Source organism: Canis lupus, chromosome 22, assembly GCF_048164855.1.
Source record: "Canis lupus baileyi chromosome 22, mCanLup2.hap1, whole genome shotgun sequence".
Taxonomy (NCBI): domain Eukaryota; kingdom Metazoa; phylum Chordata; class Mammalia; order Carnivora; family Canidae; genus Canis; species Canis lupus.
In genome coordinates, this window is record NC_132859.1 from 21,862,318 (window position 1) to 21,886,719 (window position 24,402).

Consider the following 24,402-nt stretch of genomic DNA (forward strand, 5'->3'; position numbering starts at 1 on the left):
TGCCTTTTTTTTTAAGATTTATTTATTTTTATTATATTTATTTTTATTATTTTATTATTTTATTTATTTATTTTTTAAGATTTATTTATTCATGAGACAGAGAGAGAGCGAGAGAGGCAGAGACAGAGGCAGAGGGAGAAGCAGGCTCCATGCTGGGAGCCTGACATGGGACTCGATCCCGGGTCTCCAGAATCACACCCTGGGCCAAAGGCAGACGCTTAACCGCTGAGCCACCCAGGGATTCCCCATATATGCCTTTTAACAGAAGCATCAAGCCACTGATTTTTATTCACATGCGCACCTACTCTGATTATGTGAACATGTCACATTCAACACATTCTCTTTTGATTTCAGTTCATTATTCTTACCTATTTCCTTAAATTACTGTTGGCTAACAAGGAAAGGACAAAAACTAAGAATCCAAAGGACGGTAAGGACATGATCAGCAATGAGGCTTTTGAGTAAGAACTCTGCCAGGGGCGAGGCCCACTGTCTTCTCCATTTCAGCCTGGGCTTCCTCCACATTCGAGCAGCAAGTGCTCTCACGCAGAGCTAGGGTGACCAGAAGGAAGGAGTGACAGGCAGAGGCTCACGCTGTAGCGCATACGGGGACCACACTCACTGGGATCTTACCAGTTCATGCTTCTCTTGACTCTCCCTGACACCCTACCCCCCCAACCCCCGCCAGGTGAGATGCCCCTCCTGCAGGTCTGCAGAACAGCCCGTGTCTCTCTTGTCATGGCTCTTGACCACACTGTTCTGGGATTAGAGTCTCATGACCCACAGCTCCCCTTATCTCCTCTGAAGCTGCAGCTGGGCTTGCCCCTGAGTGTGTGAAAAGTAGGGACAGTAGTTGGTTCTGGTGTATACTGCCGTCTTCAGGCCCTGGGAACGTGCAACCAACCAGGCCTGCACCCTAACACAGGCCCCTGTTTGTACACACTATACCATTCCATTTAATTGCTTTGAGCCAGACAGGTTGCTTTATTTAACCAAAAAATGCATTAATAATTTATAAAAGCCATAAAAAAGCCACCATACAAGATAATGAAGAGTGTCACTTTGAAAAGGCTAACTTTTCTTTTAACCACCTGTGACTATGGGCTTTAAGTAACTACAGAGAAGTGTTTTCATTCACACGTGGTCCACGGCATTCTAGCTCTGAGTACAGGATAGGGGCTGCTCAAACGCACATGAACATATAGCCCAGGAGCCCTCAGCCATCCAAAAACCCACAACAGTTTGGAAATCTTCATGTTCTCCTCTGTTAAGGAAACCCACAAGAACACACTAGACCGTTGGCATGTGGGGATTTAGCATTTATAGTTCTATCACCTGGGAATGACTCCAAGGGTTCAGGGCAAGTTTTTGAGACCTAAGTGCTATGAGGCTGGAGTGCGGACAAGTCACCGAGCTGATGAAGAACAGACCCGCCATCGGCATAGCCGTGCTGTTTTCTACTGTCTTCACATGTCGAGGGACCGCACTGTAACTACACTCACACCTCTGAGAATTCACAAAGAACTAGACAATATACTGCCCATGAATGTCAAGGGCAAATGGAATCAACTGACTCCAGACAGACAAATCTGTTTTCAGGAAAAGGGACTAATGCACAGAAGCAGAGGATAAGAGACTTCTCAGATGATAACCATACTCTCATGATAATATCCTCCCTCTGTGGATCCACTCCTTAGGGTCACAAAGACCCTGACCCTCCGTCATGTATATACTAAAGGGACACAACATACATCTTAACCAAGGGAAGACACATAGGCAGGTAAGTGACTAGAAAGCACCGAGGGAGAACTAAACTTAAAAACAAAAATTCCAAGTTACTTTCAACAATATTTTCTTTCCAGAACAAGAAAATGTTTTCTAATTACATTTTGTACCCCTTCTTTATCAACTCCAGACTACCACACCCTTTTCCAAAACTGTCAGACACACACACACACACACACACACACACACACACACACACACACACATTCATGTCCTGCGCTTTGCCTCTGCCCCTCAGGCGATTTTAGCCAGCCACTTCTCCAGGTCCTGGATGTCAGCGGAGCCAGTGTCCCCTCTTCCGCCCTTGGCGCTGCACTCCAGAAACTCCACTTTGAGGGGCAATTGTGAGAACTCAAATTCTTTGCCTTTCTTTCCTAGCTGAGCAGGGGCAGTGCTGGAACTGTCCAGTGTGCTGGGGGCCGCAGAACGAGTGACCCGTAAAGTGTTGCTGTGAAACAAAAGAAGAACAAGTCAGGAAGAAGAGAGTAATAACTTTTAAAGAGCAACTAAAGGCCTTTACGAAGCCAAACTCATTCCTAAACATTTCAGCATTCGTTTACATATTAATCATAAAACTGTCAATTATGCTATTAAGACAGTTGAATAATCGTTTGCATTCACAGATTGCTCTCAGACAGCAGAGATGGTGGTCCAGCCTGACTTGGCTTGATAAGAGTAGGTCAATAATGTGCCCAGGTCACACCTTCTCTCAGCCTGGGGCCCCCTTATCCTCTACCACTAGGATCATCTACATGATGCTAGTTTTGAAGTCTTTTTAAAATATGCTGTGTCATAATAACTTAAGTCTCTGCAAGTTATGTGTGGGAAGATACAGTATTTATATTTGTCACGAGTCTATTTGGATACAGAGCTTAGTAAATCCACAAACTCCAGATTCTCAAATCCAGTTTGGGCTCCCACGTCTTTGCCCATGAAAACGTTCCTGATTTAAGCTGTTTTACTGCCACCTGCTGGCCCCAAAACAGCGTGCACAGCAATGCTCATGTGTCTACTTCTCCCACCCTTTCTGCTTTCCAGAAGCAGAGGAATACATGCTCCCAATGTGCTTCCTTACAAAATAAAGCATTTATTGGAGCTGTAGGACTACATGAAAATTAGTGAAGAATCTGCAGAAAAAAATAAATAATACCTTGTCTAGAAAGAAACCTTCACACATGGAAAAATATTTTTAAAAAACAATCAATATAAAATTCAAGATATTAGGGAGGAGCCTATAGGGCCTTCTAAGCAAGGTGGTGGGTCCATGGATATTCATTTTAATATTCTTTAAATTCAACATATGTATCCCTTTATATGTAAAATATTTTACAATAAAAAAAAAACTTTAAAAGGAAGGAAAAACTCTTTAAAAGGAAAAGCTCTTGCCATAAGTCCATGTGAACATCGTTATTAGCCTTGTTATTCAGAAGACTCTGAAATGCTTCAGGGCTGATAGGACCTGATTCTCACAAACACAGGATTAATCTAAAATCAGACTCCTGGGGCACCTTGCTGGCTCAATCAGAAAGGCATGTGACTCTTGAGCTCAGGGTTGTGAGTTTAAGCCCCACGCTGAGTGTAGAGATTACTAACAAAAATAAACTAAATTTTAAAAATAAAATGTGACTCCTAATTTGATACTAACCTTTCCAACTTCTAACATTTTCCTTCACTAACTTTTAATAGTCTATATTGCTTTTTTATGGATCTTCAGAGTGAAAAACAACTGGACTAAGGAAAATGTATGTTTAGAACATAGGAAAAGTTCGACCATACTGCTTAAAAGAAAAAACCAAAATGGATGCATAAGTTATGATCATATTTCCCCCCTTCAACAACTGCAACAGAGTTTCTATAAAAAACAAATTATCTAATTGTTCCAATTTCCTTAGCCTAACAAGCAACTTATAGTCTCAAGAGAGTGAACATCAGGACTAAGGGAAGAAATGATAAAGATACAATTTCAAAAGGAACAAAAGACACTTACACTGACATCAGCAAGATGGGAGAATAGGAATTTCTAGCATAAGCCTTCTCATAGAACCATTAATTTGAATAACCACCCATGCATTAGAGAGAAGCAATGCAGATCTCAGATTACAGCACCTGAGTGTTATACAGAAATATAAAAAGATGCATGGAAGAGAGTAGGAAGGACAGTTTCACATTATCCACATTATTTCTCCTGCAAGCACGAAGAGATATGTTTCACTTAGTGGTAGGACAATGAAGTAAGCACTCACTACATCACAGAATCCAACACCAGGCTAGACCCATGGCCGCAGCCCACTCCTGTGGGACCAAGCTCCAGGACCACCACCATGGACCATAGCACCAGGCCTGCCCCAAGAGATCCAGTTCTAGGCCACCGAAATGGACCCTGGTGCAAGGCCCACTTCTATGAACCCAGGCAGTAGGCCCACACACCCATGGACCTAGGAGCCGGGCCAGTCTGCCCAAGGACTCCAGCAGCCTATCAAAGGCACAGAGTAAAGCACAATAACTGACCTTAAAGAAATGGAAATCTATTAAATGCCTGACAAAGAATTCAAACTAATAGTTTGAAAGTTCATTGAGCTATAGAAGAGGACAACTCAACAAAATGAGAAAAATAATGAATGAATAAAAATGAAATTTGGGGCCCTTCACTGGCTCAGTTGGTAGAGAATGAGACTCTTGATCTCAGGTTTGTGAGTTCTAGCCCAACGGTGAGCATGGAGCCTACTTTAAAAAAAAAAAAAAAGAAAAGAAAAGAAAAAAATGAGAAGCTCAACAAAGAGGAGGCCATAAACATTTTTTGATATTCTGGAGCTAAAGAACATAATGACTGATGTGAAATATTCAGAGATCCTTAACAGCAGACAATCAAGCAGAAGAAAGACTCAGAGAGCTTGAATGCAGGTAATCTGAAGTCGTTATCTAATGAGAAGGACAACAAAAAAGAAAGAGTAAAGAGAGACTACATAACTTATAACACATCATTAAAGGAATCAAGTACAATCATTATGGCAGTCCCAGAAGGAAGAGAGAAAGACAAACAAAGAAAGCTTATTTATAAAGAAATAATACAGAAAATACCAAAATCTGGACAGGGAAATGAACATCCAGGTCCATTAAGCCCAAAGAATCCCAAATAGATTAAACATAGAGTTTCACCAAGACACACTACAATTGACAAAAAGTCAAAGACAGAGAATTTTGAAAGCAGCAAGAGAAAAGCCAATGGTCACAAATATGGAAACCCCACATGAGCAACTTTCTTAGTCTTAGCAGAAACTCTGTATGCCAATAAAGAACAGAATGATATATTCAAAGTGCTGAAAGAAAAAAACCGCCACTAACAATAGTATACCCAGCAAAACTGTCCTTCTGACATGAATGAGAAAAAAATTTCCCAGACACACAAACTCCGAGGGAGTTCATAACCACTACCCCCACCTTGCAAGAAATGCTAAAGGCAGTTCTTCAAGGTGAAACAAAAGGACACTAACAACATGAAAACACATGAAAGTATAAAACTCACTATAACAGTAAGAGGACATTCAAATTCAGAATACTCTAACTCCATAATGGTGACACATAAATCACTTCACTCAAAAGTTAGAGACAAAATATTAAAGGTAACTATGGCTACAATAATTTATTAAAGGGGTGCCTGGGTGGCTCAGTGGTTGAGTGTCTGCCTTTGGCTCCGGTCATGATCCCAGAGTCCTGGGATCGAGTGCCGCATCAGGCTCCCCATAAGGAGCCTGCTTCTCCCTCTGCTTATGTCTCTGTGTCTCTCATGAATAAATAAATAAAATCTAAAATATATATATATATGTATCAATGGATATACAATATAAAAATGTGAACTGTGGATAAAAATGTGAATTGTGGAATCAATAGTATAAACTGAAGGGGAAGAACTTAATGAATATAATTTTTGTATGCAGTGGAAGCTATCCACTTAAAATAAGATTGCCAATACTATGTTTTATAAAAGTCTCATTGTAATCACAAAGAAAAAAACTTATAGATACACAAATAAAGAGAAAGGAATCAAAGCATAACACCACAAACAAATCATTAAAGAAAGAGAAGAAGAAAGGGGCAAAGTAATTATAAAACAGAACACAACAAAACTAAGTCCTTACCTATCAGTAATTCTTTAAATGTAAACGGTTTAAATTCTCTAATCAAAACAGAGTAGATGAATGTATTAAAAAAAAAACAAGCTGTCTCCAGGAGACAGACTTTAAAGTTCTAAGTAAAGGGACAGAAAAAGATATACCAAGCAAATGATAAACAAAAGAATAGAGCTGGCTATAGTTATTTCAATAAAACAGACTTTAAGTCAAAAATTGTCATGAAAGACAAAAAAAGTCATTAAATAATAATAAAGGGTCAATTCATCAAGAGGATTTTGTAACCAAATATGCACCTAACATCGGAGAACCTAAATATATAAAGCAAAGAGTAATAGAACTAAGGAGAGAAATAGATATCAATACAGTAATAGCAGGGGATTTCAATACCACACTTCCAACAATGAATAGATCATCCAGAGAATCAATAAGAAAACAACATATACCAAATATACCTAACAGACAAATACAGAATATTCCATCCAACAACTGCAGAATGCATTCTCTTTAAGTGTACAAAGAACAGTCTCCAGGATAGATAGTATGTTAGGCCACAAACAAGTCAACAAATTTAAGAAGACTGAAATCACATCAAGTATCTTTTCTGACCACAAAGGTATGAACCTAGAAATCAGTAACAGAAGGAATACTGGAAAATTTACAAATATGAGGGGAGTAAATAACACATTTCTGAATAATTTATAGGTCAAGGAAGAATCCAAAGCCAAATAAAAAATAACAAATGAAAATGGAAACCCAACACATCAAACTTATAGGATACAGCAAAAGGCAGTTCTGAGAGGGAAATTTATAGCAATAAACATCTACTCTAAGAAAAAAGAAAGATCTCAGATAAACAACCTAACTTGACACCTCCAGGAACTAGAAAAAGAACAAACTAACCCCAAAATGACCAGAAGGAAGGAAAAAATAAAAGCAGAAACCAATGAAATACAGACTAGAAAACAATAGAAAATATCAGTGAAACAAAGAGTTGTTTTTTCGAAAGATAAACAAAATTGACAAACCTTTAGCAGAGAGAAAGACGGCTAAAACTAATAAAATCAGAAATGAAAAGGGGTAACTTATACTACAGAAATACAAAGGGTAAGAGACTACTGTTAACAAATTAGACATCCGGACAGCCCGGGTGGCTCAGCGGTTTAGCGCTGCCTCTGGTTCAGGGCCTGATCCCGGAGATCCGGGATCGAGTCCCGCGTAGGGCTCCCTGCATGGAGCCTCCTTCTCCCTCTGCCTGTGTATCTGCCTCTCTCTGTCTCTCTCTCTCTCTCTCTCTGTCCCTCATGCATAAATAAATAAAATCTTAAAAAAAAAAAATTAGACATCCTAGAAGAAATGGATAAATTTCTAGAAACAGACAATATACCAAACTGAATCATGAAAAAACAGAAAATCTGAACAGACCAATAACAAGGAAAGAGACTGAATCAGCAATCAAAAACCATCAACAAAGAAAAGCCCAGGACCAGATGGCTCACTGGTGAATTCTACCAAACATTTCAAGAAGAATCAACACCAATTTTTCTCAAATTCTTCCTAATTAAAGTGGAGGTAACACTTCCAAACTCATTTTACAAGGCCAGCATTACCCTGATATCCAAACCAAATAAGGATACTACAAGAAAAATATAGGCTAATATTCCTAATGAACACGGATGCAAAAGTCCTCAACAAAATACTGGCAAACCAAATTCAACAGTACACACATTAAATGAATTGTACACTATGATCAAATGGGATTTTCTCAAGATAAATAGTTCAACATATACAAACCAATAAAGGTGATACACCTTTACTTTATGATCATCACATTATTGATGATCATCTCAACAGATACAGAAAATCACCTGACAAAGTTCAACATATTTTCATGATCAAAACTCAGCAAAATGGACACATTTGCTACACACAGCAAAATGTAGCTGAAAATAATGAGGGCCATATATGACAAGCCCACAGAAAGTATCTTATTCAACAGTGAAAAGCTTGAAGCTTTTCCTCTATCATCAAGACAAGGATGCCCACTCTCACCACTTCTATTCAGGGTAGCACCGGAAGTCCTAGATAGACTAATTAGGCAAAGAAAGAAAGAAAAAGCATGAAAATCTGAAAAGAAAATGATTATCTGTTCACAGATGACTTCATCTCATATATATAAATCCGTAAAGACAGCACCAAAAAAAACATAACTACTAAACAAATTCAGTAAAGTTGCAGGATACAAAATCAACATACAAAAATCAGTTATGTTTTATACACTACTAACGAACTATCAGAAATTAAGAATTACCAGTTCTATTTATGGTAGCATCAAAAATATAACACTTAGGCATAAATGTAATGAAGTAGGCAAAAGATCTATATACTGAAAACTTTAAGACATTCATGAAAGAAATCGAAGACATGAATAAAGGAAAAGATATCCCTTATTTTCTTAGATTGGAATAATTAGATATTGTTAAAATCGCCATATGATGCAAAGCCCTCTACAGATGCAATGCAATACTTATCAATACTCCAATGGAATTTTTTACAGAAATAAAAGAAACAATGATAAAATTCATATGGAACCACAAAAGACCCATAATAGCCAAAGTAATCTTGAGTAAAAACACTTAAGCCAGAGGCATCACACTTTCAGATTTCAAATTGTGTAACAAAGCCATAGTAACAAAAACAGTATGATACTGACATAAGAAGACATACGACCAACAGAATAGAATAGATGGGCCAGAAATAAACCCACACATATGGTCCGTTAACCTTTTATGACAAGGATGATGACAAGAAATAGAATTAGTAAAGGATAGTCTCTTCAATAAATGGTGCTAGGAAAACTGAATATCTATATGCAAAAGAATAAAATTAGACCTTTACCTTACACCATACACAAAAATCAACTCAAAATGGATTAAAGACTTACATATAAGACCTAAAACCATAAAAATCCAAGAAGAAAATACAGGGGAGAAGCTCAGTGACCTTGATTGTGGCAATGAATTTTTGGATATGACACCAACAGAAGAAAACATAAATGTGATTGCTAAATTAAATAACTTCTGCAGAGCAAAGGAAACAATCAGTAAAATAGAAAAATAACCTGGAACTGGAAAACATATCTACAAACCATATAGCTGATAAGGGTTAATATCCAAAATATATAAGGAACTCATACAAGTCAGTAACAAACCCCTAATAATCCAATTGAAAAATGAACAAAGGACAGACATTTCTGAATAGACATTTCTCCAAAGAGGACAAATAGCCAAGAAGTACATGAAAAAGTATGCAATATAACTATCAGGGAAATGCAAATCAAAACCACCATGAGATATCACCTCACATCTGAGGTAATGACTAATAAACACACTAAGTTGTCTGTGGAGATGCAGACAAGGCCAATCCTGGTACATTGTTGGCAGAAATGTAAACTGGTACAGTCACTACAGAAAACAGAATGAAGATTCTTCAAAAAAATTACAAATAAAACTACCACCATATGGTCCAACAATCCCACTTCTGGGTATTTATCCAAAGAAATTAAAATCAGAATCTTGAAAAGGTACTTGCACCACCATGTTCACTGTCACATTATTACAACAGACAATATATGGAAGCAACCTAAGTCCATCAAAGGATGAATGGATAAAGAAAATATAGAACATACACACAATGGAATATTATTCAGCCCTGAAAAAAGAAGGAAATCCTACTATTTACAACAACATGGATGAACCTAAAGGACATTATGCTAAGTGATATAACAAGCACAGACACAGTAAGACAAATAATATATGATCACACTTATATATGGAATCTAAAGCAAACACATGGAAGCAGAGTAGAATAGTGCTTACTAGGATGGGAAGAGGGAGAAATAGAGAGCCTCTGACCATCAAGTCAAAGGTTATAAAGTTTCAGATATGCAGGGGTGCCTGGGTGGCTCAGTCAGTTAAGTGTCTGCCTTTTCAGCACTTGCCTAAGCAGCTCAGGCCATTACCTCAGGGTCCTGGGATGGAGCCCCACCTCGGTCTCCCTGCTTAGTAGAGAGCCAGCTTCTCCTTTTCTGAAACTCTTCTTCTGTCTCGACCCCTCACTCATGCTCACACACACTCTCTCTCTCGCAAGTAAAATCTTTTTGAAAAGGTTTCAGTTATGCAAATAAGTATGTACTAGAGATCTACTACACATCTATAGCTAACAATATTGCATTATATACTTAAAATCTGTAATATGGTAAATCTTAAGTATTCTCATGAAACATTCTCTCTCTCACACACATACACACACGCATACACAAATAATAAAGAGAGTAGGAGGAAACTGAAAAGTAATGGATACTTTTACGGCCTCAATGGTGGTGATGTTTCAAAGGTGGATACTTATCCCCAAAGGCATGGAGTTGTATACATTAACTATGCACAGCTTTTTACATATTGATATTACCCCTCCATAAAAGGGTTTAAAAAAAAATCTCTTTGATATTCATTCAGCTTGAAGGCATGAGGTCTTTGATAAGTCTGATTAAACAGCTAACTTTACTCTTCTATTCATATATTAAAAAGTTTAAAGCATATGGAATTAACTATATCATTCTCAATTAAAAGAAAAAAAAAAAAAAAAAAGAGGGATGCCTAGGTGGCTCAGCAGTTAAGCGTCTGCCTTCAGCTCAGGGTGTGATCCTGGAGTTCTGGGATCAGGTCCCACATCAGGCTCCCTACATGGAGCCCGCTTCTCCCTCTGCCTGTCTCTGCCTCTCTCTGTGTGTCTCTCATGAATAAACAAATAAAATCTTTAAAAAATTAAAATTAAAAAAGAAAAGAAACCACAGAAAATAAACAGACCAGGCCTGGTAAAATTTTTCTGTAAAGAGCCATAAATTAAATGTTTATGTAAATTAAATGTGTGTGACACTTAGCTTCTGTCACATATTTTTTCTTATTTTTTTTACCTGCCCTTTAAAAATGTAAAACTATACCTTCTTTGCACACCCTGAGCAGCAGTTTGTCAACCCTAAGCTCCTGAATATAGGAACCACACAACATTTTCCCCTATGGCCATATCCTAAATGCAGTGTTTGCCATCTACTAGATGAATTATATAGGTGCTTGTTAAATGTATAAATGAGTTAGTAAATTCTAGTGGGGAAGAAATGTGCTCAAAGTTGAAATGTTTTTTTAAAGATTTTATTTATTTATTTGAGAGAGCATGAGCAGGGAGCAGGACAGAGGAAGAAGCAAACTCTCCACTGAGCAAGGAGCCCAACTCGAAAAGGGGCTCAATCCCAGGACACTGGGATCATGACTTGAGCCGAAGGCAGACACTTAACCAACTGAGTCACCCAGGCACCCCTCAAAGTTGAATTTATACAATTTTTCCTCATCAGATTCTTTAATAAAAAATAAAAAGTCCTATACGACAGCAACAAGAAAACATAACTTGATTCCTCAAGATGTTGATGGTAGCTCTGAGTAAGCAAGCTATTAGCTAGCTCTTACAAATCGGTAGAGTACAGACATGCTGGATTCCTTAAAATTCAGAAGGTTATTGCTCAACTTACAAATTTTTAAACACTAAAATCAAGCTAAATAATACTACAAAATAGCTGGAAAACAATAAATTAAGTCATAAAATAGTATAATAGACTTTTTAATGCTTTGGAAGCATTCATTTCTCATTCTGGCAACAAAAATTTCCATGGCTTTCAAATTTTTTAGTTTCTAAAACCTTTCTTATCTACTATAAATGAACTAGAAACAGTAGGAAAATAATTGAGCTTACAGTCTCAATAAACCGAGATCTTTCTATAAATTTGTAAAGTATCCCATCCCATTGATGCTTTTTAGAATTCCATTAATTCTTTTGCCAATTATTTAACAAATATATTTCACACTATTCTTTAGACTGTGGTAATCATACACAACCAAAGATCTTAAGTGATATATTCATATTTCCTAAGTTTTAAGATATACATTAATCAATATGACTTATTCATACTCACAGTTCTTTCTCAAGCTGTTGCTGAATTAACTTTGCGGATTTTGCCATTGTAATGTCTGTTAAAAAATAAAGACACCGTTATAGTTTAAACAGAAAGGGTCTTTTCCCAAGACTTACACATATGGAAAGTTCCAATTTAAACTAAGAAATTTCTTTTTTTTTTTTTAAGAGCTTTTTACCATTAGTGGCTTCACTATCAAAGTAAGCTTTATATTTGCATGTATGGGATATCCCACAATAATGCTTACAAGTACATTAAGCTTGTGACCCTAAAACTGACTAGCTCTTTCATCAAAGTTTTCTACATCTTACAGACCTTCTAAATCAACATATAGAGAAGTCCAGCCCGTGTAACAGAAAGAAAACCTACCAGCTTCTTATTTGTAACAAAAGCCTTCACTCCCAACAGAAATATCCTACTTGTCATATTAAAGTAAACCAAGCACATTTCCAGCTGATACTAAGACGGTATGTCACTCAGGTGCACCTTGGAAAGAGAGAAACACTGGTTTGGCACACAGCAAAAGCCAAATATTTATTACCTTTTATCCTCATACTGAATAGAAGAAAACAGGTCAGGTAATGATCCTAAGATCAATTCCTGATTAGGCATTGTTAGGGTTATTATTACTCGATCACTTCTGAGAAATGTATTGGGTTCTCCATAGGATCAGAATTTTAATCTGAAAGAAGACTGTAAAATCAACTGGTTTTACCCTAAGTTAGAGGCAATGAAACTGAAGCCTCGTTTTATTGGGTGTGACAAAAAAAATATTAATGGTTACGGGGTTAAAGAAACACAACTTGTGTAAACTCCCCTTGATGAAATGTGCTGGAAGGTAAGCTTGTTCGAAAGGAGAGCTTCCCCCCAGCCCTCCACAACTGTGTCAATACTGTCAATCTGACAAACTTAACTTGGTAAATGAAGTAAAATGATTTATGATTTCAAGAAATGCAAACACTGTATCAAAGAAAAGTTGGTAGTAGAACAGGTGTTCCTTAGAACAGCCTGGTAAAATTAATGAAGATGCAGGTATATAAATGATCTTAAGATTTAAAATCCTTCATAGTTCATTAATAATTGCCTGTCATCTCAATAATAACTGTAGATAACTATATTAGCTCCTAGTAGCATTCCCAGAAAAAAATCTCAATTATTATTGCTGGAAAACATGATGGCACCTTGCTTATTGCAGGCAATTAAAAATGACGGTGTGTTCTTCAGACTCATGCTGTCAATGAGGACTTGATACAGGAACTCGGCCACATCTTTTACCTCTCGCTGGAAGGCTGCACTATCCACAACAAACACAATAGCCCTGGAGGGGGAGAAAGAAAAGCCACCATAGAAGCATGAGGTACTGCAGCATTATATTGAAAAATCATATCCTTAATTTCATCGAATTCAATCCTAATGAATAACACACAACAGACTCACATGCAAGCATGCACACATATAATCACACCATACAAATACTCACTTAACAAAGGACTACTGAGATGTCAAGTGAAGTGTGTGCATTTTTAATGACTGTGTACTTCTGGTGACTGTACAGTTTGAAATACTATTTATCAAGTTTTATAAGACAACCAAAAACAAAGGACTACTGAGTGTTACTGTCTACCAATGACTGATCTAAAAAGACAAGAAGAAATCATGCCTTCCATCAAAGACCAGGAAATCATTATATACAATACTGTGATAAAATGCTAAAACAGACATATATACCTGCTATAACAGGAACAAAGAGGAAGACCATTCACATGAGAACAAGTCAAGAGGACTTAAAGGAGGATGTCAAGCTGAGCTGGATTTTAGCCAAACAACTGGAACACAGTCTCTCTGGAAAGTAGTATGTGCCGAGCACAAAGGAGTGGGACAACATGGCCTAGAGAACTCAAGGTAGGCTGGTACACAGGGAGGAAACCGGGTCAGGCAGCAAAGGGCAATGACCCACTCATCTACAGTTTTTACTTTTCTGTTACAAAGAATTTTGGTGCTGAATGAAAGACAGATAATTCTAAGAGGGTAATCAAACTAGAAGCATAGTGATCCAACAGGGCCCAATCTAAGGCAGCAACGGTGAGAATCTTCATGTGCCAGAAATAAAGAGGTATCAAAGCTAAAGCAAAGCAATCCAGGAAAAACAGCAGATAACAGACTGTAGGGACCAGGGTCTGAATGCTCATTCATCGCCAGAAATGTGCGATGGCCAACATGCAGCTGTGGAAGTAAACACCCTGCACAAAGCTTACACCTTAAAATCTAGTGGAGGGTGGTATGGGAAAATAATCCAAGAGGAACTGAAATACCAGACCTCCTGTGCCGCACAGATGGGGGGTGGGTATGAATTTAAACTCTTTCATGGTGTATGATGCAGAAAGATTTATATAAAACTGGGGCAAGACTCAATGAACCCCAAGGGCCCCCAGGAGAAGGAAATATGAGCCCTTTCTGGAGAGAGGCTTTCATAGCCTACAGCAGTAAAAAACAGCAATTATAACAACAAAATATTAAAAACACAATACCATTTATATTATCATCCCCCCAAAAATGAAACTTTGATATAAATCTAATAAAATATGTATAAGAACTATATAAGGAAAACTATAAAACTCATCAACAGAATCAAAGCAGAACTAGATAAACAGAAATATTCCATCCACAATCATGGATAAGACTAAACAACTTCAAAATATCAGTTCTTCCCAACTTGATCTATAGATTACAATAAAATTCAATCAAAACCTCAGCAACTTAATCTGTGGATGTTGAAAAACTGATTCTGTAGTTTATATAGAGAGGCAAAAGACTCAGAAGAGCCAACACTAAACTAAAGAGCAAAGCTGGAGGACACTGCCCAACTTAGTATGAAGCTTTAGTGAACAAGACAGCATGGTCCTGATGGAAAAAGAGACGAGCAGAACAGAATAAAGTCCAGAAAGAGACCCCTATCTATGTAGTTAGGTGATCTTTGACAAAGGAGGAAAGGCAAATACACATGGTCCCCAACTTACAATACCAACTTAGAACTTTACTTTACAACAATGCAAAAGCAATACACATTCAATAGATTTTGAATTATAATACCTCAGATTTTGAATTTTAATCTTTTCCTGGGCTAGTAATATGCAGTAAAATCGCTCATGATACTGGGCAGCAGAAGAAGCCACTACTCCCAGTCAGGCACTGGGTCAGGAGGGTAAGCAACTGATACACAGAACTATTCTGGTTTTTACTTGTAGTACAGTATTCAACAAATTACACAGAGATATTCAACACTTTATTATAAAATAGACTTTGTGTTAGATAATTTGCCCAACTGTAGGTTAATATAAGTGTTCTGAACACATTTAAGGTAGGCTAATAAGCTAAGTTATGATATTTGGTAGGTGTATTAAATGCATTTTCAACTTCAGATATTTTCAACTTACTATGGGTTTATCAGGATGTAACCCCATCGTAAATCGAGTAAGATCTGTACAACAGAACAAAGATAGCCTTTTCAAATAATGCCAGAATGGCTAAACATCCACATGCAAAAAAATGAATACACATAACAAACAGATACAGACCATATCCTTTTCATAAAAATTAAATCAAAATGTATCACATAAATGTTAACCACAAAATTTTAAAACTCCTGAGAGAGAACACAGGAGAGATTCTAAATATCTTGGGTCTGGCAATGATTTTTTTTAAATGCAACACTAAAGGTACAATCCATGAAAAAGAAAATCAATAAAGTAAGACTTTATTAAAGATAAAAATTTCTGCTCTACAAGAGTCACCATCAAAAGAATGAGAAGATGAACCAAAGACTGGGAGAAAATATTTGCAAAAGATATATTTGACAACAAACTGTTATCCAAAATATATAAAGAACTCTTAAAAACAAACAACCCAATTAAAAAATGGGTCAAAGATCTTTACAGACACCTCACCAAACAAGATCTATAGACAGCAAATATGTCTATGAAGAGATGTTCCACATCCTGTCAATGTCATCAGGGAAATGCAACTTACGGCAGTTAGTTATCACTGCATATCTATTAGAACACCTGAAATCCAGAACACGGACAACACTAAATGCTGGTGAGGATACAGAGCAAGAGGAACTCTTATTGACGGTGGGAATGCAAAATGGTACAGCCACTTTGGAAGACGGTTTGGCAATTTCTCACAAAACTAAACATATTCCTACCATGTGAGTCCTCAACTGCACTCCTTGATATTCACCCAAAAACATGTCCACACAAAAACCTGCATGTGGATGCTTAAAGCAGCTTTCTTCAGAACTGCCAAAACTTGGAAGCAACCAAGAAGTCCTTAAGTAGGTGAATGGATAAACTGTGGTACGTCCAAAGACATATCATTAAGCACTAAAAAGAAATGAGCTATCAAACAATGAAAAAATATGGAAGTAACTTGAATGCATATTAGTAAGTAAAAGAAGCCAGTCTAACAGGCTACATATTATATGATTCCAACTATTTGACATTCTGAAAAAGGCAAAATATGAGGACTATAAAAAGGTGAATAGTTGTCAGGGGTTAGGGAACAAATGGATGAATTAGCAGAACACAGAATTTTTAGGACAGTGAAAATTGTTTAATGCTATAAATTCTGAATACATGTCATTATACACTGGTTCAAATCCGCAGAATGTACAACACCAAGAGTGAATCCTAATGTAAAACACAGATTCAGAATGATTATGGTGTGTCAGTGTAGGTTCATCAATTATAACAAAGGAATCATTCTGGTGAAGGATGCTTATAATAGGGAAGGCTAACCATGTTGTGTGGGGCGGGGAGTAATAAAGGAAATCTTTGGACCTGTTGCTTAAGTTTGCTACGAAGCTAAAACTGCTCTAAAAAATATTGTACTTTTTTAAAAAATCCACACAATAGACAGACTGCTCATCACCCCCATCTCGTGGGCAAGAAAGCAACAACAAAATAAAAGTTAAGACCTCTTCAAAAATAAGGAAAGACAACTGGGCTCTTTCCATAGTTTGGCTATTGTGGACATTGCTACTATAAACATTGGGGTGTAGATGCCCCTTCGAATCATGTTTATATTCTTTGGGTAAATACCTAGTAGTGCAATTGCTGGGTCATAGGATAGTTCTATTTTTAACTTCTTGAGGAACTTCTGTACTGTCTTCCAGAATGGCTTTACCAGCCTGCACTTCCACCAAGAGTGTAAGAGAGTTCCACTTTCTCTGCATTCTTGCCAATGTTTGGTGATTCCTGACTTGTTAATCTTAGCCATTCTGAGGTTGTATCTCACTGTGGTTTTAAGGAGAGCATGTGATGTAATGAGCGCTGGGTATTATATGCAGTGGATGAATAACTGAACTCTATAGCTACATAATGATACACTATTTGTTTTTTTGTTTTAAGATTTTATTTATTCATGAGAGACAGAGAGAGAAATAGAGAGAGGCAGAGACATAGGCAGAGGGAGAAGCAGGCCCCATGCAGGGAACCTGACGTGGAACTCGATCCCGGGTCTCCAGGATCATGCCCTGGGCTAAAGGTGGCGCTAAACCTCTAAGCCACCAAGGTATCCCCCGATACACTATTTGTTGACTAACTGAATTTAAATAAGTTAAATAAGGAAAGAAACAAGTACCTCATTTAATCAAACCTAAGATTCCATCAATTAAAAGACAATTATCTCAGATACAACTAAGAAAGGGAAAATATTGCCAACTTAACTATGACACAAACAACTATAACTAGCATTCTAATTTCACAGATATGAAAATGTCTTAAAATCAATGAAATGTGATATACTGATTTTCCTCTTAAGTTCATATCAGTGTTAGAGACAAAACAAGGGCAGCCCGGGTGGCTCAGCGGTTTAGCACTGCCTTCAGCCCAGGGCGTGATCCTGGAGACCCGGGATCAGGTCCTGTGTTGGGCTCCCTGCATGGAGCCTGCCTCTCCCTCTGCCTGTGCCTCTGCCTCTCTTTCTGTATGTCTCATGATTAAATAAATAAGAAATCTTAAAAAAAAAAAAAAAAAGAAAGAAAGAAAGGGGAGAGACAAAACAAGAATCAAGCATTTTCAACTGCAGCACCAGAATTTTAAATAACAGTAACATTAGAACAATACTAAAAGAAATATGAAAATATTGTTCTGTTCTTTTGAGGCACTAAATTTAGGTAATTTAAGAACAGAAATATATAATGTTGAATTTAAATAACTTCTAAGATTTCACCTGGCTTTCAAATTCCTGTTTTGGATTTTAAAAGTTCTACACATTATTAAAATTTGTACTCAAAGAAAACGAAAACTTTACTAAGATGGTTACGGTTAACACTTTCTGAACACTCTTGAGAAACACTTTCAAATGTTATCTCATATAATCTCCATAAAATCCTAGTAAAGGTGGGCTTGCAACCCAGAACTGGTTGACCTCAGGATCCATGCTCTTTTCCCTATAGGGCACCAGGCTGCCTCCTGAATACCACCACTGCAAGCATGAGTGGCCTTGATATACAGATTCAGGCAAGTTGACACCAAATCCTACTTACCTGGCTGAAGCCTTAAAACGCTCTAGGAACTGAAGTCTCAAGCTCTCATGGCCAGGGAGATCAATCAAAGTCAGGCTAGTGGCCTACAGATGACAGTAATGACATTAAATAAATGTTTTGGTCCTTATTCACGTTCACAACATGAACTTTTCATATGAGATTTCAGGTACAAGAGTGTCCATAATCAAAAAAATGTTCACCATAATTAATTAATCAATCAAATAAATGTTCACACAGCATCTTCTATTTATAAATCACTAGTAGGGGCTCCTGGGATTTAACAGTGAGCAAAAACAGACATGATCCCTGTTCCAACAGGGTTTATAATATAATCAGAAAGATCAACACAATGTAAAATTACAAATAAATGTAAAATTACAACTTTGATAAGTGTTCTGAGGGTACATAAAAAACCTGACCCTGTCTGGGGGAGTCAGAGAAGTAAGATCCATCTGAGGTTGGGGAAATATACTAGTATGAATAAAAACAAAAACATGTGAATGTGAAAATAGTAGTGAACATTCACAAACTAAATAATGTAATTGGAGATCTACACTTTATCATATAGCATGTTATCATTACAGGGACCCCCCAATCTTTGTTAACAACAAAACATTCCTTTACGTGTCTACTATAATTTTTTAAATATTTGTCAACTAGACATACTGTTTATTTGTTCCAACTGTCAATATTTTGTGTCAATCACTGAAACAGGGAGGCAATGTGCCCATTCTGAGCTGACTCACTAAGCACCCACTTAAGTGCTGTTCATTCCAGGCCTTCTTCCTTAATCTCAGAGTCAATCTGGATATGGCTATGCTCAGTAAGACTCTCTGGTATAATTCTAGTAAGTTTATCAGACCCTTGAACGTGTTCCCGATTTTCTACCTTATCCATAGCCAGCCCTAACCACTGTTCAGCAGGAGCAAGTCAGCAATATGCACGGATCTGACATAATTACAACTGGATTCATTATGACCTGTCACTGAGTCTGCATAGTCTTTTATGGGCAAAAATATGATGTATGCAAAACAAACAAACAAAGATGTATGCTAGCTTTTAAAGAAAAAACCACACTGGTAAGAGTCTGGGGATTTCAGGTTAGGATCGATTACCGTATTTCATAATCAGCAGTACACCACTATAAGGAATTTAAAAAGACACATTAATAGATACATTACTAACTTGAGAGAGACTAGATCTAAAACATAGGAGGGTGGGAAGGTGGGAGGAGTTTAAAAAGGGAGGAATGTTCTACATTTTTCTCTCTCTCTCTTTTTTTTTTTAGAGAGAGCATACATGGAATGGGGGCAGAGGGAGAGGTAAAGACAATCTCAAGCAGGCTCCATGCCTAGCACAGAGCCCTATGCAGGGCTTGATCTCATAACTCTGAGATCATGACCTGAGCCAAAATCAAGAGTCAGCTCCTTAACCGAGCTGAGCCACCCAGGCGCCCCTACATCTTCAATAAAAATATGCAAGTCTCATATGTAAAGTTTTCCAAAAGCCATATTAAAAAAGTAAAAAGATATAAAGTTAAATTAATAATATATATGATTTAACCCAATATATCTAAGAAATGTTTTTAACAAGTAAAAAAAAATGTCAAGGGGACGCTTGGGTGGCTCAGCGATTGAGGGTTCGCCTTCAGCTCAGGTCATGATCCTGGAGTCCTGGGATCGAGTCCCACATCAGGTTCCCTGCATGGAGCCTGCTTCTCCCTCTGCCTGTGTCTCTGCCTCTCTCTCTCTCTCTCTCTCTCGCTCATGAATAAATAAATTTTTTTAAAAAATCAAGAAATGGTTGGTATTTTACTTTTCATTCCAAGTTCAAGATCTGTTGTATACTTTACACTTCTAGCACCCCTCAATTTGGACTAGTCACATTTCAGGTGCTCAATAGTCACACAGAGCCAAGTATACCCTGGAATATCCAGGTCTAAAGTATACCCTGGAATATCCCACTTAAAAAAATCTGGCACAAGTCCCTCAAGAATTAAAGATCTCTCAAACCTGAACCTCCAAAACCTAAAATCTTGGGAGTTTAAAAAAGACTGGGCTAGGGCCTGATCCTGGAGACCCGGACCCTGCATGGAGCTTGCTTCTCCCTCTGCCTGTGTCTCTGCCTCTCTCTCTCCCTCTCTCTCATGAATAAATAAATAAAATCTTTAAAAAATAATAATAAAAAAAAGGACTGGGCTAGAAAGAGCACATTATTGAAAAAAGCAAAAAGTATTTGTAAGACATTTAGAAGAATGTCTCTTTATCTCTGTTTACAATATTTAATTCTGGAGGCACCAGAAAAGGGGGCAGGAGGCAAAGAAAAGGAGAAAAGCTCTCTAAGATAACTATTTTCATTCATCTCTCTATACATCCACCCCTCAACCAGCCCCCACCCTTTCTTCCACTCATCAAATACTTATTTTGCATTATAATTGACTTAGCAGTCACTATCCACATTCTGGAGCTACATAGGTACATAAAATGTCCTTCTGGTGATTCCTAACTGGTATCTCAAATGTCACATGCATGCTCTTTAAGATATTCACCACAACAATGTATAACCAAAAGATTTTAACAAACTAAATGTTTGTTAATAGAGCTCTAATTAAATAAGAACTTAATTGAATGGTACAGTCACATAATGGAATACTATGTAGTTCACAAATCAATCAGGGTGTACTATGTGTACAAATGAGGGAAAAACAAAACAATTCAACTCTACCAGTCATACTGTTAAAAAACAAAAGAAAACATGGGGCACTTGGGTGGCTCAGTGGATTGAGCACCCAACTCTTGGTTTCAGCTCAGGTCCTGATCTCAGGGTCCTGGGATGGAGCCACAGGTCAGGCTCAATGCTGTGCTCGCAGGGAGTCTGAAGACTCTGTCTCTCCCCCTACCCCTCTCCTGGCCTGTGCACATGGTCTCTCTCTCTCTAATAAATAAACAAATCTTTAAAAAAACAAAAACAGTGGGCAAAGGAAACATTAAAAAAAACAACAACAACAACAACAAAAAACTGGGGTGCCTGGCTGGTTCAGCTGATGGAACACAGGACTTCTGCTCTCCCGGTTGTGGGACTGAGCCTCATGCTGCATGAAGAGATTACTTAAAAATAAAATCTTAAAAAAATTTAACAGATACACAGATATGTTTGCATATGCACAGACTATCTGAAGGGTACACAGGAAAATGGTTAAGTTATTGCCTCTAAGGAGAAGACCTAGTAGGGACAGGAAAGGCAAAATTTTCACTGAATATTCTTCTTAACCTTTTGAATTTTCGTTCCATATACATATATTACCTATGCAAAATATAAGAAAGGCTTAATGCTCACCCTCTAGAACTCATGGTAAAGTTGGAAAGACATAGAAACAAAAACTAGTAAAATGTAATGTAACATCTGTGTGCATGAAGTACAACAAAACAGGATGGCATGATTACATCTGCTGCTTGGATGGCCAAAAGCAGAATTTGTCACATGGATTCTATTATCCATAAAAATAAGCTATGAATGGTACCTACACCCTTAGACTAATTTATCCTACAAATGTCTTTCATGAAACACCAAAGTAAAGTAAAATTCTCAGATTCCCAACATTCCATGAACCCCTTACCCTGGTATTGTTGACCCTGTACATAGCAGAGCTGTCGGTGATAGAAGTCTGAGTGTCCCTATAAAGGCCAGTTAACAACTGTAAAAAAAACAATATAAAGGAGATCAGAGTAAATACATAAATAGCAAATCTAAAGAGAGCAATTTTATTCTAACTCTCCAATGGGCCAGGTCAAATAAATGAATGTTGCTTGCAACAACTGAAAAAGACTATATTGTTTTTTTTCCTTGTAGAAAAATCTGATTCATTGCATCTTCATTCCCCTTTCCACAATGAAAAAAAAAAAAAAACCTAGTTTCAAATGGTTTGGTGGCCAAATTTACCAAACTTCTACAAATATTTTTAATTATCACAAATCATTATAAATTATATTTCTGTAGTGGAAGGGAAGTAATTTATCCTCTCAAAAGGAAGAATAAAAGGTAGTTCATAAAACTGCCCCCAAAACGGGATAAGGACTAAATAACAGTATCTGGCAGGTGCAAGAAAATAGAAAAGGTCAAGAAATTCCAGTTCACAAATTTTTCAAGAGTCTTTTCAAGTTTTTCAAGTCTTCAAGTGAGTCAAGAATTAACTCCCCAGGGATGCCTGGATGGCTTAGTGGTAGAGCATCTGTCTGCCTTTGGCTCAGTTGTGATTCCAGGGTCCTGGGATGGAATCCTGCGTCAGGCTCCCCACTGGGAGCCTGCTTCTCCCTCTGCTCATGTCTCTGCCTCTCTCTATCTCTCATGAATAAATAAATAAAATCTTTAAAAAAAAAATTTAACTCCCCAAATTGTGAGCATCAGCTCCCTTTTCCAAAATGAACTATGACTTCGCAGGGATAATGGGATGGCCTAACATTTCCCATCAACTTTAGAAGAGGTGTAAATCAAAGCATTTACCCTGACAAACAGTAATGTTTTCCCAGAGTTGCAGAGGCCAACAAGAAGAACAGCTCTTTGACTGCTCCTTCTGCTCCGGATGAACTTCCAGAACACTGTGGAATAGAGAGAAACGACCAAAATTATGCCTTTTTCCCCAACATAAATAACACAAGCTATTCTAAATGTTTTACATTTATTTCAGTGCACATTTCCAAACATTAAATGGAATGAAATTATATTAAATGGTTATATCATATTTGAGCATATTATGGAATCTATATCACACAAATCAATTCCCATCAATACCGTAATTCACTCTAAAAGAATTTTTATTAGACAAACTTAGGAGCGCTTAACTTCCTTACACAGGACAGGTGAAAATGACATTTGGGCTGTTCTATACTATGAACCATTTGTAAATGTCTTACTCTTGATGTAAACATCTCTGAAACAAGATAGAAGGTTTTTTAACCTTCAAGTAGCCCTAAACAGGAGATTGACAACCGCATCTGATTCACAGAGGGTAGCTGGTTTTTTAACCTCTTCTGAACGTTTGATGATCTAAATCGTAGGGTGCATATTAAAAACACTATGTTGATCTAAAAAGAAACTGGAGTTATAGATACCTGTCATTAGACACCCAAAAGCCCAGTATTTGGGGGACATCTTGGTGCTTGACTATAAAACCTTTATTTTAATAACTTTTCCCCCTGTGTAAGTTACTATTAATGGTTTGTCATTCTCTAGGATATTAAGCGGAAGCAGATGCTCCCTACTTTTCATGTGGAAGTGGACCAAGGTCTATAAAGAGTGACAAAGTTAATGACTCAAAAAAAAATTATATATATATATAATATATATGCCTTGATCATCAATAGTATGCCTGAATGGTCGGGGTAGAGAAATTAACAGAAGCCTCTCACAGAACCCCTCATTCGGCTGGAACTTCCCTGGTATTTTTGCCGCCGTTATAATCATTACCGTTGTTAGTGTTCCCAGCGGGAAGGTATGTGCTGAGTGAATGGAGGGCTGGTTCTTGGATTCCCCATAAACGTGGGGGTGTTGTGCCCCCAGGCTTCTAACGTGGAGCCTATTTATCACCGTCCTTCCCTCTGGCTCGGCTCGGCTCGAGTCTGGCCGCCTACTCGGTCATTAGGCCCTTCACGGAGTGCCAGCCACTATCAACTGTCAACCCTGCTGTGTCTGCACCCCCACCCCCCGACTGTGGACTCCTCAAGCGCAATCTTGTCTTATGCACTGTGTATCCGCAGCGCCCAGGAAGCAAACTTGGAGTTAAAGACCTGCGAGTCTAGGTAGAAAGAGCAAAGAAAAGGGGGGGGGAGGGGAGGGGGGTCAGGGGAGGACCGCGCGCTCCAGGCGTAGCAGGGGCAGAAAAAGGAAAAGTAACCCGCGCCCCCAAGGACCAGGACGTCACTCCA

General features: G+C 37.8%; 1 protein-coding gene across 1 annotated transcript in view; it reads right to left on the reverse strand.

Moving 5' to 3' along the window:
- The window catches only part of SRPRB (SRP receptor subunit beta), a 24,796-nt gene continuing 394 nt past the window's right edge, over positions 1 to 24,402 (reverse strand). Inside the window, exons 2-7 of the mRNA XM_072792681.1 lie at positions 22,982 to 23,076; positions 22,098 to 22,175; positions 18,482 to 18,564; positions 13,116 to 13,252; positions 11,935 to 11,989; positions 1 to 2,233 (exon numbers count right to left, since the gene is read on the reverse strand). Of these exons, the coding sequence (XP_072648782.1) occupies positions 2,020 to 2,233; positions 11,935 to 11,989; positions 13,116 to 13,252; positions 18,482 to 18,564; positions 22,098 to 22,175; positions 22,982 to 23,076 (662 nt within the window). The 3' untranslated portion in view covers positions 1 to 2,019. The remainder of the gene's footprint in view (positions 2,234 to 11,934; positions 11,990 to 13,115; positions 13,253 to 18,481; positions 18,565 to 22,097; positions 22,176 to 22,981; positions 23,077 to 24,402) is intronic.